Below are 14,829 nucleotides of genomic sequence, written 5' to 3'. Positions count from 1 at the left end.
TACTACAATGCGATCTACAGTAATAAGTATTGTACCTGTCTACTGTATACTGTGTGCATCGAATTAGACCCCTTCAATTTTCTCTATAGTAAAAGCTGTTAAATTTGAAATTTCTTCCAATGAACAGTATAAGAAATTCCAATTTTAACAGCTTTTACTATAGAGAAAATTAAAGCGTCTCAAATCAACGACGGTGGCGGCTTTTTTAACCTTCAGGGCGGGCAGACGAGACGAGAACTTCAAGTACCCATAGGCAGTACTGACTGAACCACAACAGTGCACACCGTAGTGACAGCTTTCGAAATTTCAAATACAGTATCGTAATATACAGTACGTTACATCAAGAAGGGAAAATGGCTGATAATGCTGCAAGTTTGAGACAGTTAAAGATTAAAACTGGCGTAGTAAGAAGGTAGAGACTGTAGATAGATTGCATAATTTTGATGGAAATGTTTACTATCAATCTCTTAACAATTTAATTTGATATTAGGAATTTGATTCTTACGATACATTGCTATGATTAGCGACAAAACAAGTTGTACTTTATAGTACCGCAATGTATTAACTCATTCATAACTGTATATGTAGTACTATGTATAAGGAATCCTGGACATAAAGTTTCTCTTAGGCAGCTAGCAAATTGCTCTAGCTAGCTTGCAAAAGATTTACTGGAGAATATTAGCATCCATTATTTCTACTGTATTCATTTTATATATATCTAACATTATACTGTATCTAATGCATGCAGTTGAAAGGCAAAAGGAAAGCTTGAAAGGTGGTAATATAGCTATACACTTCTTAATACTCTATGTCGACATCTACATACGTTAAACAACCATTTAAAGCAAGCTTCAACGCCTTGGGACTTTCAAATACACTAATCTATGTTATACACCAAATCTAGTCAACTTACAATCTTGCAGAGTTCAAATTTTACAATACTAAGTCAGTGTAGACTCATCGATATCTCACCATGTTCGATGCCCATCGTACCTTAGATATATTCTCCGAATGCATCACAACATCTTGAAGCAATCATACGCGTATTAAAGTGAAATCGATTTGTAAACAGAGGAGAAACTAAAATTACTTAAAAGATGATTATAATATGACTACGCATACTGTATGCTATGAAATTTTGGATACAAACCGTACTACAGTCTTAAATGGAAATAATAACATAGATATTCGTAGATCGAATTGAAAATTTTGGCACTATAACTAAAATAAAGCAGTTGTTTATTTTCAAATAGAGAAAGGTGTCACTCGCAAAGTTAATGGGACATATAAAATTATTCCGTTAAAAAGAATATGTTACTATTTAGGTTAGTAAAAGAAAAAGCAATGTATGAGAAAGAAGTGATTGATCAGCAAGCAAGGATTGATAAGTTGAAAGCCAATAATGAAGATGAATATGTGATCAAAAAACAGGTTATAATTGTATAGCACTTTAAAATTGTAGATATGCGAATATATTCCTAGAAGCTCGATTGGATTCGCTAGCAATGTGATACTGTAGTCAATCCTAGGATTGGCCAAATTCGGCTTTTGACCACAACTTATATGTACGATTCTGGATCAGTCAAAACTTAAAAATGATGTCTTGATATCTTCTTAAAGTAGCTAATTATAAAATGCTCGGGTACATTACGTCACAATGAGTGTAGTGCTGTAGTGCTAGACCGGATACAGTTCTATAGTATTGCCCTGCTAGTTGCACACTACGAAACAGCTAAATTAAAAATTTAAATGTCTATGTGATCAATCAATTAAAAGCTTTAACCTATACTTAATAAGTTATCCATGTAAGTTTAACAATAAACATTTGTACAAACACTTATACATAACACCAGTCTAATATATAAATTGGATAGTTTGCTATCATAATCATTGAAGAGGTTATCGGTTTTAATATAATTTTATGATAATTATACATCCAAAATAGATTGAGGTATTGCAAGAATCCGAAAATATAATTCCTGATTGCCAGAAGCGAATCAAAGCTGCTATTGCTGACTTACAAAGACTGCTGGTAATTATAGCGACCTTTACTTTTTACCATTTATATACTGTACTAATTAAACATGTTCTCATGCCAGTATTATTTATTTATTATTAAGCTATACAATAATCGCTATAGTATCGCGCATTGTTCTATTTTGTAATTTTTTTTGTATCGATAGAAGATATTCGCGATTTAAGTCATAAATAATCATTTTTCTATATTTCCTTCTTTCATAAGGAAAACGAATCAAACCTAGCCAGTTGTGAAGAATACGAAGTTGCTAAAAAATTACTATCGGAAGTGACTGCTCAATAGTGTAATATGCATTGTTTTCGTAATAACTTTATTACTATTGTACTAAAGCATTCAGCCAGCTAGTGCACACTTAAAATGTCCATTATAGAATTAGTTGTTACTGACACAGAATTCAAATTATGAAATTACATATACTTTGGATAACATCATAATTTGTGCCTAGTTAAGTATAGAATCTATCCAATTAACTGATGCACTCTTATACTTCAGAAATTCGTTCATCAGTGCTTTTCTGACTTTTGACATTAAACATTAAATAAAATTCAAGAAAAACTTTTACGAGATTTCAATGGCCTCTTTAATTGATTCTAAATCTTAACGAGTTTTCAGTAGTAAACCTGTATCCTTCATTGCAGCAGCTATGAATTATTTTTTTATTTTACGGTTTATGACAATGAGCCAATATTTACAGTCAGGTTTATCCTGAGTTATGATAAATACTTTTGACAAATTTGTCTAATATCTCCTTTTTGACAGTAAAAGCTCTTGTTGTTGTGACGGTACTAACGAATATTTTGAATATTCCGTAGTGAAGCTGCCAGTACCTGAAGTCATGCTTCTTAAAGCCGTTGCATATCCCTATAATTACATGTAAAATGTAATATAAGCTTCTGCCATAATATCAATATTGGTATTTTTGTGCTTTCACTTGTGTCATGACGTCGCTAATACTCACAACTAGAGTTTCAAGAGGTGCTTCCGCTAAGATTGTTCTTATTTCATCTTTATTATTCACTTCGTTAATGTTTGCTCTACGATTCTTAGACAAATCGGCTAAGACACTTTGCAGATCTTTATCAAAACATTGAACCTAAGTGGTTATGAAACAGTCATTAGCTTACTGTGATTACAAAATCTAAATTATTATCGATATTTCCACTTACTTCAATCTTCATTACTGGTTCTAGTAAACGACAGACACTCTTACTGAAAATCTAAGTGATAAAAAATCTTACAATTAAAGGAGTCGTTGCAACTTTAATACAGAATACTGATATCACATATGAGACAGAAATTTGTACCTGCTGCAAACAATTAGATGCGCAAGCAGCTATAATAGAAGGTAACGTTCCGACTTGTATTTCACAATTTATTACTGAGACCTTGATTCCGATAACAGGGAAGCTTAGAATAGGGCCTATATAGTGAGCAAATTCAGTTTTAATATTTAAAACCAAAATGTCAATTACAAATACAAAATTTACTTAAGTATACAATGTATTCCAAATATTACCATGAGACGATGTAGCAATAATTGAGTTTCTTATTGATTCAAAGTACTCATCGCTTAACTGTAAATTACTCCCACGTGTACATATAACAGGCTCTGCTTCAGTTAGTGATTCAACAGCTAACGTAACAGCTGCTGTATGACGTTTGCCATTTAGAATTCGATCTAATTTCGCTACAACATAAATGGCATATAAAGTTTTAGTATATATGAAATGTTTTGGCATAAAGAAGGTGAATTAAAATATACTTCATTATGCCTTACACTGTTCCGTTAGATTAGATGTAATTTTTTCTCGGTACGATACTTGTAAAGGACCTAAATCTACATTTACGTTAAATTCTTCCTTGATTCGAATTCCGATTATTTCTAGATGGAGTTCTCCCATTCCCGATAAAACTGTCTACGGTAAACGAAAGTCGATATCACTTTCATATAAAAATATCTAAATTTCATTATCTAATCTACCTGTCCAGTATCTTCATTTACAGTAACCTTCAAACTGGGATCTTCTAGTTGTAAGCACGATAAGGCATGATCCAAAGCTAAAAATACAAGTATAAATAATTTTATATCAAAAACTCTATTGAAAGCTACTATTGTAACATCATATCATAAGATATAGTATGCGTATATCTCTTGTTAACCTTTTTGCTCAGCAGATGTATGTGGTTCAATAGTACAGAAAAATACCGGTTCCGGAATTTTTATACTAGGTATAATTGCACTATCTTCTTTAGATTCAGCTTTCTTTAAGGTAGTTGCGGCAGCAGATGCAGATGATACAAGAATATCACCTGTTGCAGTCTGTTTAAAATATTGATGATACCGAACGTATTAAAAGAATCCATGCCTATGATAATTCAATATCTCAATTATAATACACATGTTGAAAGGTGATTAAAATGACCTGCTTAAGCCCAACAGCCACCGCTATGTTCCCCACAGATGTTGACTTAATTTCTTGATAATCATCAGCAAAAACAAGTAGCAAGCGATTAACTTGTTCTCTAACATGTAGAATTGTAAAATTAATTTATTGAATAGTAGGAATATTTATAGGTTTTATAAAACTGACTTACCGGCAGCTGCGCGTAGCATTAAAGATCGACTGACGAGATTTAAGGTTACCGGAATAAATCCTTAAAAATACTAATGGACCCCTTTGACGATCATAGATAACCTACAGTCAAATAGAGATAAAAAAATACTGCAGTTTAAGTAATATCACTAAAAGGGTAGATGCAGTACATCACGCTGCATCAGTCAATCAAATTATGTTAAACCTTAAAGGCGTATGCGAAAAGATTGTCTCCAAAGACCGCACTAGTTTACATAAATAAAATATTTTTAGCAATAGTGAAGATGAGCATATTCCATAATGGACTCTATAACGATTTCATTTTGATAAATTTTTACCTAATTTCATCATTCTCAGGAACTGGCGATGGTAAATACTCAGTAATCCTATTCATTAATGGTTGAATGCCCTTGTTCTTTAAAGCACTACCGCATAAAACTGGAATTGCTTTAATATTTTTTGTAACTCTGGCTATAGCAGAAGTAATCTGAAAGAAACGAAGAAACTCTTAATGAAATTTATCTACAGATCTCTTTAGCATCAATCAAATACTTTCAAACCTCTTCGCTTGAAAGAAGTTCATGGTTCATATCATCATTTTGTAATAGTACATTTAAAATATCGTCATCCAATTCAGCTAACTGAAAGGTGTACAGTTAAAAATTGTATGTTATGATTCTTTTAATTTCATAGGGAATGCATAACAGCGGTATTTTACCTGCTCAACCAATTCAGATCTCGCTTGTTGTGAATTTTCCCACAATAAGTCATCAGTCTCTTTGATATCTCTGCTATTAAACGTAGAACCATGCTCACAGTCGCTAGAATCCCATGTGATTAGTTGCATTGTGGGTAAATCTACAATTCCTGAAAAGGTAGCACCCTGGCCAACAGGTAGCTACAGTATATAGTATAATCGTGATAGCATAAATATGAATAAATAAATAGAAAAAGTGCACGATATACATAATGTATGCATGTTGTACATATATTGAGCCATTAACCAGGTGGAAATACAATAAATATTAACTTCTAGATACCTGAGTAACTAGAGGCTGTACACGAAGTTTTTCTTTAATGGATTGCAGCGTCATCTCAAAGCTAAATAATTGTCGATAATTTTATCAATTTTAGAAATTAGATTTCAATACAAATATTAATTTACATCATTAATTTACTTACTCCGCAGCATTTCTATCCATTTTATTTATGAAAGCAATTCGAGGAACACGATAACGATCTGCCTGACGCCATACTGAAAACGTTTGAGCCTATTTAATCGATATCAACAAAATATTTTTATAGGGAATATAGTCATGTTCAATGCATCTGCATCCCAAATTGTGACAAAAATATAGTCTGAACAAACCTGGACTCCAGAAACAGCATCAAATACAGCTACAGCACCATCTAACACCCTTAATGCTCTCTCAACTTCAACTGTAAAATCGATATGGCCTAAAACAATAAATGGATAGTTTTATAGAATTGAATCATCCTTGCAAAGATATTACATTGACCATAATGTAGTATTTAAATAAACTTGTAGTATATAACCTGGTGTATCGATTAAATTAATTCTATGTTGCTTCCATTGGAATGAGATAGCAGCTGACTGTATGGTTATCCCTCTATCACGTTCCTTTAAACACAAATTTATTAATTTACAGCTAATCAGAACGATGATTTGATGTGATGCGTTTCAAATTTCAGCTAAAAAATCTTAACGAACAGTACAAGACACAACATATCAATTGATTAAAAATAGAAAAAATAAGAACTTAATTCTGTACTTGTTGCATATAATCCATTACGGTATCCCCATCATGGACCTCTGTTATAGAAGTAAGAGATTACATTATACTGTAAAAAGAAATCACATTATAATGCAATAAAGTATTTACATTAAACCCGTACAATGATAATTTTATAGATGGTACAGAATTGAATATATATATATATATATAGTACTGTACTTAGCTGCAGATTATACAGTATTAATTAATTATATTTACAGTATGCAGGTTTTGTGTACAGTATTGAATATGTCTTCATTCAAGTAGACTCGTAAATGTTACCTCCAATGGTTTTAGTAAATCCAGAATAGAATAGCATCCTTTCGGTTACAGTAGTCTTTCCTGCATCAATATGTGCGATAATTCCAATGTTGCGAATCCTATCACAAGATGTAAAACAAGAATTTATTTTATTTTACGTTTACTGGATATACTGTATGTACATGTACAGTACTGTAGCTGATAATGCAGATATTCTACAATCTGTGGTCTTGCCTGTGAATTTCCGAGTCTTCCTTTACTAGCTTTTTAGAGCCTAAAATGTTAATAGATCCGGTAATGGCACAACAGGCTTAATCTGATCGCCTAACTTATCTTATTCTATGCTATACTAATTGAAAATTAATTCCAATTGCATAGTTTATCTTACCTAAAAGCCGAGCTGTCATGTGCAACCGAGAGCTGCGTATATGCTGCAAAGTGGACTACAATATAACATTTACATTTATATCATAATACAGTTTATAAAATTAACCACGATAGCTTTAGCATCATGCTCATATTCCAAATTCATCTTGAGTCATTTAAGATAGAATAACAGATTTATCCCATCGATATTTCAAAGAATAAAAGGAAAGTGCTAGCCTAATCTATCGTACTGTATGATGCAAACTCATTCAATGGAAAAGCTCACCTCAGCACCATCTGTATACTACTACTATACAGCGAAGCTGTTACTGTAGGAAAATCGAATGCCTGTTAATACCTGGTATATTCGAGATTGCAGCTTGATCATCATGGACTAGTTGCAAGAGGACGGAAAGAAATATAGTATACGAATTGTATAGAAGCTACTACACTTAAATAATGCGACAAAGTTGCGGCGTTTTGCACTTAAGAAATAGAACTAAAGTACTCTGCTGTTAAGTGTCTACCGCTGCTTTCATGATGAATCAATTATTAATTTATTTATTAATTTATTATTATCATTCCTACAATCTCAGCTTTAGAAACCCGAGGTTGCAGGCTATCAATGTACCGTCACTGCCCCTTCGTGAAGACGACTTCGTGTTGGGTGTATTGTAAGAAATTTGAGAGTACACTACAGTATGCTTAGTGCCAAAGTTGCACAATGTACTGTACACTGTACACTGTACTGTACTGTACATTCTACAATTTCAGTCAATTGCTTACGTCGCCATAGAGATGCAGCCACTTCAGTATCGTAGTCGTGCATGTTGAAACTTGCTGCGTACGAGTTAAGTAGTATCACTAGAGGTTAGTAGATAGTACAGTATTCTACAGCACAAGTGGCAAGTTGCAACTAGCCCAGTAGTCTTCAGCCCTTATAAATAAATAATAATAATAATAATTATTACCAATACTGTACGATTAAATTTCATACTGTATAGAGCATTAACAGCTATAGTAAAGTGATTTCTTGTAAATAAACTCTCCTTGATGAAAATAAATTTCATACCTTACGTTGCACCTGTAGAATCGATCCATTAGAACTGCAGCGATAAGTGCTTTCGTGATAGAGTATCCAGCGTTTCATTCGATCCAGCTATTCGCAAGTTAATTCTCCTACAGAAACAGCAGAATATAAACAAAGTAAGTTGATAGTCACAAAATGAATAATAGCAGTAGATAATTAATCATTTGAAGATCACAGCTACTGTAGTGTACAGTACATATTATACAGGTCTAGCTGCCTTCGTAACTAATTCATTCGTTGATGAATCGGCTTATCTAATGAAAGCATACATTATATTCTACTGTTTATTCAGTACTCTTGGTATGGCTACCAAAACCGTTGCAGACGAAGTTCCTTTCTTCGATCTGTGCACATTACTGGAGCGTATTAGTCAAGCCAGCGGCAAGGAGAAAAAGAAAAAAATTTATTCCGATTTTCTTAGCTCTTGGAGGACAGCTCATTTCAAACTGTATGGAAAGTCATCCACGGTAACGATACTATTATGGTGTGAATTACTGAAAGCTCTGCAATACAGTAAAATAATAATATATTCTTAGTGTAACATTGTAACGATATCATCTTATCTTTGTAGGAAGATAGCTTTTTTTCTGCAATGAGATTATTATTACCACAAATGGATAAAGAGCGCTTAGCATACGGCATGAAGGAAACTGCTTTAGCTAAATATTACATTGATATCTTGAGTATCAGTAAGGAAAGCCCAGCTGCTCAAAAGCTGATGAATTATCGTGCACCAGCAGCTGCCAAGCAAGATGCAGGTATCCCTAATTAAACTACCAATTTCTAATATGAAAGACTCTATGCAATAGTTTACACGTACGGTATACCCAATAATAAATGCTATCAATTTATTACTTAAATATTATATAACCACGATCAAAATATAGATATTTAATTAAATAATGTAAAGTAATATGGAATTTTTCATCCTACCAATGTTAAATTAAAAACAGTTTAAAATTTGTAACGATTTCTAGGCGATTTTGCAAGCGTCGCTTTCTTTGTTCTGAGAACAAGATGCCCAGAGAAAGGAACTTTATCTATTGCCGATGTAAACGAGTGTTTAGACAATATAGCTATGGCTAATTCACAAAGAAAGCGAGATGATGTCAGAAATAATCTACGAAAGTTGTTACGGAATACATGTGCTATGGAACAAAAATGGCTTATTAGAATGATTATGAAAGAGTTAAAAGTAGGCCTTAGCGAGAATTCTATTTTCAGCGTTTTTCATCCCGACGCCTCCGATCTGTTCAACGTTAGCAGCAGCTTATCAAAGGTTTCCTTTTGAATGCGACTCTTACAGATAGAATGTTAATATTCGATAAAAAGTTGCTGGTTTATATACTCATATACTAGCTACGTATACATTTTGATAGTCTTGTTGTTAAACTATGTACTATGATATGAGAATCAACAAATACGCCAAAGTTTCTTTTCTTTATCCTATGCTGCACATATGTATTATAATAGAGAGCTTATACAGTACGTCAAAGGAAAACAACAGTAAAAAAATGCTGCTATGTCCTTGATTATGTCACTAAAATACTAAAGGAGCATAATACAGTATATGACCTATGTGTTGTTTATCTTCTTCATGCTGTACTATTCTATTTCATAGTGTCAATGTTTGCGGTATATTCTTAGCAAATTTCGTAAACTTTCTGACCGTAGGTATGCTCCGACCTTATGGATCCTGACGTGAGACTTAATGAAACCTCAATAGAGCTATTCGTACCATTTCGTCCTATGTTAGCTGAAAGATGCCCTTTGCAACAAGTTGAAAAACTAATGAACCATGAAATGTTTTATATAGAATGCAAAGCAGATGGAGATAGAATGCAGCTGCATAAGGACGGAAATAAATACATGTATTTTTCTAGAAGGTTAGTAGAATACGCTTTTTAATTATTATCATCTAATAAAGTACTCTTTAAAAGCTAAGAAAAAATATTTGCTTTAGAAGTAATATCTATCAGACAGTACTTTGACAAATTTAAAAATTTATGTAAAGTAATTGTATGATAATTTTTAACCATTCATTTAGTTCTAAAGAATACACTTCTTCATTTGGAGCAACGCCTGATGAAGGATCCTTTACCCCATTTATCGTAAACGTTTTTAGTAGTCAAGTTCAATCTGCCATTCTAGATGGCGAGATGGTTGGTTACGATATGGAAAATGACTGTTATGTGTAAGTAGTCTACTTTTAGAGACTAGTAAATTATATGAGCAGTTTAAGTAGAAATACTTGATCTAGTGTCGTTAGAATAGTATACCTAAACGTATTCTTTAACCGGTTCGATATATGTAGTCCTCGTGGTGAGAATATCGATGTCAAAGCAGTAGGCAGAACGTCAGCTATTATACAACAATGCTATATGGTATTTGATATTTTAATGTTGAACGGTAAAAAATTAGCAAACCATTCCTTGCATGAACGACTCGGATACTTAAAGCAAGTATTCACTCCTATACCTGGTCGAATCATGGTAGTCAAACAACGGCAAGCTACAAGTAAAAAAGATGTTTTAGACTCACTTAATGAAGCAATAGATACTAGGGAAGAAGGCATCATCATAAAAAACCCAATTTCCACTTACAAGCCGGATCAGAGAAAAGGTACAAGAAATAAAGTATACGAGTATGAAGCGTTTCAATTTTGTTTAATCACATTTACTTATAAGCTAGTTTATGCATTTTACTCAACAGGCAGTGGATGGTTTAAAATTAAGCCAGAATATGTAGATAGCTTGAGCGATCAATTGGATCTATTAATAATTGGAGGCTACTTTGGCGTTGGCCGACGTGGTGGCCTAATTTCTCACTTTTTACTTGGGGTAGCTGTACCTCCGGAAAATCCTAGTGAACACCCTAAAGTATTTCAATCTTTCTGCAAGGTTGGTCAATGCTTATGGCAATAGATCCAATGCTATCCAAATTTTCTCATTATTTCATTCAATTAACAGTTTAATTTGTGATAAACAAATAGGTGGGGTCAGGATATACTATTGCTGAATTAAAAGAGCTTGGAGAGAAATTAAAACCCTATTGGAAACCCATGAATCCTAAGAAACTTCCACCATACTTTCAATTGATGTCTGAAAAGCCAGACTTATGGATAGAACCGATTCATTCTAAGATTGTACAAATCAAAGCAGCCGAAATTGTACCTTCAACTGACAAGTATTGACGGTTATTCAATACGTGTGAATAAGATTAGGTACAAACTAAGAAATTCTCCTATTTCTCCCAAAGATTTAAATGCAATTGTACCTTGCGGTACCCAAGGGTAGAACTTGTTAGAGAAGACAAATATTGGTATGAATGCATGGATCTAGATGAACTGGATCAACTAAAATCTGTAAGTAATTTATTCATTTAGAAGCATATCATGACGCTTTTTATGAAACCTGTATTTGTGATGCATGCTTTATATAACATTTCAACTTTATAGATTGCAGAAGGAAGATTGGCGTACCAACATGCAGACGAAACCAGCGAAACATTAATGTTTGGGCCTTCCAAAAAAAGGCAAAAAGCAAATATTCGACCTGAAACTGTTTGCACAATTGCTCCTCAATTTCGAACGGCAGATATTAGTGACGTAAAGCAGGCAAGCTCTAAGCATTTAATCAGCATTGTTTACAAAATTTTCACTGCTAATTAAGCCATTTCCATACTACATATTTCTAAGTATACGTATAATTGAAATCTAGGTCTCACAAGTATTTTCGGGTAAAGAATTTTGTGTAGTGAGTGGACCGAAACACAATCCAAAAGCCTCAGTTGAAAAGCGAATTGTAGAAAACGGTGGTACATTTGTGCAAAATCCAGGAATGGAAACATTTTGTGTTATAACTGATCGTAAAACGATACGTGCTCGAAATATCATTAGGTAGACGATGCATTTATTCGTACGCATATACCACAGATAAAGCTTAAGATTAATTTTTATTTTGTCCCATAATTACTTGCATCTTATCCTTAAAATAGCCAAAATATTTATGATGTCGTAAAAGTTGATTGGCTGTTAGATTCATTGGTAAGTCAAGTATTGTCATCTAGCAGCAATTTAAGTCATCCAAATAAATTTTATTATGTCGGAAATTTTCTCTATAGGCTGCAGGTAGATGCCTAGAATGGCAACCTAATCAAGTAATTCACAGTTCGCCTAAAACTGCAGAAGTTTTCGCGAAAGAATACGATAAATACGGAGATAGTTACACTAAAGATATTGACAACCCTGTCGCTTTAAAAGCGATCTTCGATAAAATTAACAATGAGGTCAAAGGAACATACTTTCATATAGTTCAATAATGTCTTTCAGTCAATGGAGTATTTGTTACTCAACGTATACCTTGATGATATTCTCTCAGGATGATTTAGTAAGTACTGCAACACAAAAAGAAATTTGCGATGTAGAGATGAGGTACTTCCCTGACGAATCTCCCCTAGGACTCTTTAGAAGATGCAGGTAATAATAAATTTTATCAAGTGTACACTTTGTTGTAACTCGAATTTAAAGCTACACCTGTAGAATTGCTAATTAATAACAACTTACATTTGAAATCTTGTAGGGCTTACTTCGATTGGTATCGTCAAGTTGACAATGACGCGACCGTAAGCAATTATGCAGTTACTATACCCTATAGTTCATATAAAACTAGTATGTGCTAAGTAAGTTTTCCGTTCTATTTAGCGCATACGAGATAGTCCCCTAGACTTGATTGGACTTAATTTCAGATATTATGGAGGAACTATATCTAGCATTTTAGATCGTCATGTTACTCATATCGTGTTTGATCCAAGGTAAGTTGCTAAAGTTGCTAAACTGGTCATAACTTACAATTTTGTACATATTTAATTTTTAACGGTATGTGTTTAATGTTGGATAGCGATTTATCTCGAATGCAAAAACTGCGAAAGTTAGACAAAAACAGAAAGTTATTACGTCACTTCGTCGGCTCAGAGTGGGTGACAGCTTCGATTGATGCCGCTTCTCAATTAAGTGAAAGAAATTATGAGCCATTAATGCCTCGAGATAATTCAAGTGACTCTGAATATTGATCTTAAAACATTAAAAAGTGATGAAATATCTTGCTAATCGTAACATTAGTTCAGTACTGATTTGGGCGATTAGTTAATATTATGTAGATATTGGCATTGACGTGTTCGTATGCGCGAAAAGACCTATAATTTGGATGATGAGATACTTCATCTTTTGTTCCTAACAGCATTAAATATCATTTTAAGTAATTGGCGATGCGTATTTATCTTACTGTCAATGACATAATATCGTTTCTTTTAATACGCTATATACCTAGCGTGCATTCACACGTTTTAGAATAGAATTTATTAAGAACTGATATTATTAACGAACCTGTAATAAAGATTTGAATTACTTTAGATTTATGATTCTATGTACCTGTGTAAATTTTCAACGAGTATTTGTGACTAAATACATAATTCGTGAATACTATCAAAAAAATTACGGAATCGGCAATGACGATTTATGTAATCTCAACTATCGGTAAATGTAACGAAAAGTCGTAAATTCAGCTGATAAGATTCATGATGAAACAAATGATAAAAGAAAATGATATCATTATCATCAACAATAATTATTAGCGAATATCGTCGATATACGTATACTGTATCACTCAATTACAAACTAGAGTGAGAACCTAAATATGTTTTCAATCGAGATCGCTATCCCTTCGGACAGTCCGATCGTATAAATTAATAATTAATCCCTACAAGAATGAAGCGATGAATTAGCTATCGTAACAAAGTTTAGAATTAGTTCTAAAATTGTCACTGATATGGTATGATACTAATAGATAGCTCAGTAAGTACATGAAGATTCTAAAGTGTTTAAATCTGTGAACCAATAATTTTATTCTACCGTACGGGTATGACTTGGATCTTGTAGGGAGTTCTTGTGAATACAGTTTAAAAAGAATAGTACCGTACATTCGTAAAGTACACTTTACACAGAAGATACAAGCAAGCATGGACTTCTAGATTACTTGGTCAAAGTGTTTTTTATTTCCAAATTTAAAACGGTTACCGAATCATTGCTTTATTTGATGACGCATAAGTTACTGGATTTAGCCCAGCGTAAGTTACTGAATCATTCACCAATTATATTTATATTGTACCATGATTTTAATAAACTAGGAGAGTAAATTCAAATATACTTGTATACGTATAAACCACCCCAACTGTGTATTCATCTAAATTTCCGTACATATCACCTTCAATTGATGGGTCTTTGAGTAAACTTTATATCAAAAATTGCAACGAAGACCTCTCCTTCTTAGACCTTTACGGATATTTGGTGTAAAAGTATAGTATGTCAAAAAGGTGACATTTTTCTTCTGAAAAACACGTAATTGCAGACAATATAGACATACAGTACGTACAGTATTCCAAAAATTCAGCAATGTGTCATTTTTTTAGAATTGTCGATATTTTAACATCTTTCTTAATTAAATACTCAATCAGAAAACGCCTCAGTTATATAATTTGTGGATCCTGGACCCTTAATACTGAAAATACTGATTGTTTGTATCTTAACAGTAGCAAATAGGATAAAAAAATTAAGGCAATCCATGATCCGCGTTAACGTAAGCACCGTGCAATATTAAATCAATTATAAGGGAAATCAATTTCCGTTGG

The 14,829-nt window shown here is 33.0% G+C and overlaps 3 protein-coding genes across 3 annotated transcripts; 2 read left to right on the top strand and 1 right to left on the bottom strand.

The window, feature by feature from the left end:
- Positions 1–353: 353 nt before the first annotated feature.
- Positions 354–2,320, top strand: TRIADDRAFT_54517 (uncharacterized protein; the record flags this gene model as incomplete). The annotated part of the gene is made up of 4 exons (XM_002110975.1): positions 354–412; positions 1,326–1,431; positions 1,946–2,032; positions 2,243–2,320. The coding sequence occupies 4 exons, from the start codon at positions 354–356 to the stop codon at positions 2,318–2,320; spliced, it is 330 nt and encodes a 109-aa protein (XP_002111011.1).
- Positions 2,321–2,776: 456 nt separating this feature from the next.
- TRIADDRAFT_22097 (uncharacterized protein) lies at positions 2,777–6,810 on the bottom strand (the record flags this gene model as incomplete). The annotated part of the gene is made up of 20 exons (XM_002110436.1): positions 2,777–2,899; positions 2,997–3,131; positions 3,205–3,255; positions 3,343–3,458; positions 3,555–3,725; positions 3,816–3,954; positions 4,020–4,096; positions 4,199–4,358; positions 4,462–4,561; positions 4,634–4,734; positions 4,838–4,877; positions 4,971–5,119; positions 5,193–5,273; positions 5,351–5,530; positions 5,673–5,733; positions 5,815–5,903; positions 6,002–6,090; positions 6,190–6,274; positions 6,426–6,466; positions 6,711–6,810. Coding segments are annotated over 20 exons (2,088 nt in total), but the record flags the coding sequence as incomplete, so codon positions are not given.
- A 1,637-nt stretch (positions 6,811–8,447) lies between these two features.
- TRIADDRAFT_50031 (uncharacterized protein) lies at positions 8,448–13,215 on the top strand (the record flags this gene model as incomplete). The annotated part of the gene is made up of 17 exons (XM_002110974.1): positions 8,448–8,612; positions 8,717–8,903; positions 9,123–9,424; positions 9,820–10,031; positions 10,193–10,339; positions 10,460–10,767; positions 10,858–11,045; positions 11,138–11,331; positions 11,404–11,509; positions 11,603–11,752; positions 11,865–12,043; positions 12,142–12,190; positions 12,268–12,432; positions 12,525–12,622; positions 12,726–12,768; positions 12,848–12,957; positions 13,044–13,215. The coding sequence occupies 17 exons, from the start codon at positions 8,448–8,450 to the stop codon at positions 13,213–13,215; spliced, it is 2,775 nt and encodes a 924-aa protein (XP_002111010.1).
- Positions 13,216–14,829: the final 1,614 nt, after the last annotated feature.

This window comes from Trichoplax adhaerens, genomic scaffold (genome assembly GCF_000150275.1).
Source record: "Trichoplax adhaerens TRIADscaffold_3 genomic scaffold, whole genome shotgun sequence".
Taxonomy (NCBI): Eukaryota; Metazoa; Placozoa; class Uniplacotomia; order Trichoplacea; family Trichoplacidae; genus Trichoplax; species Trichoplax adhaerens.
This window is presented reverse-complemented; position numbering and strand designations above follow the sequence as displayed.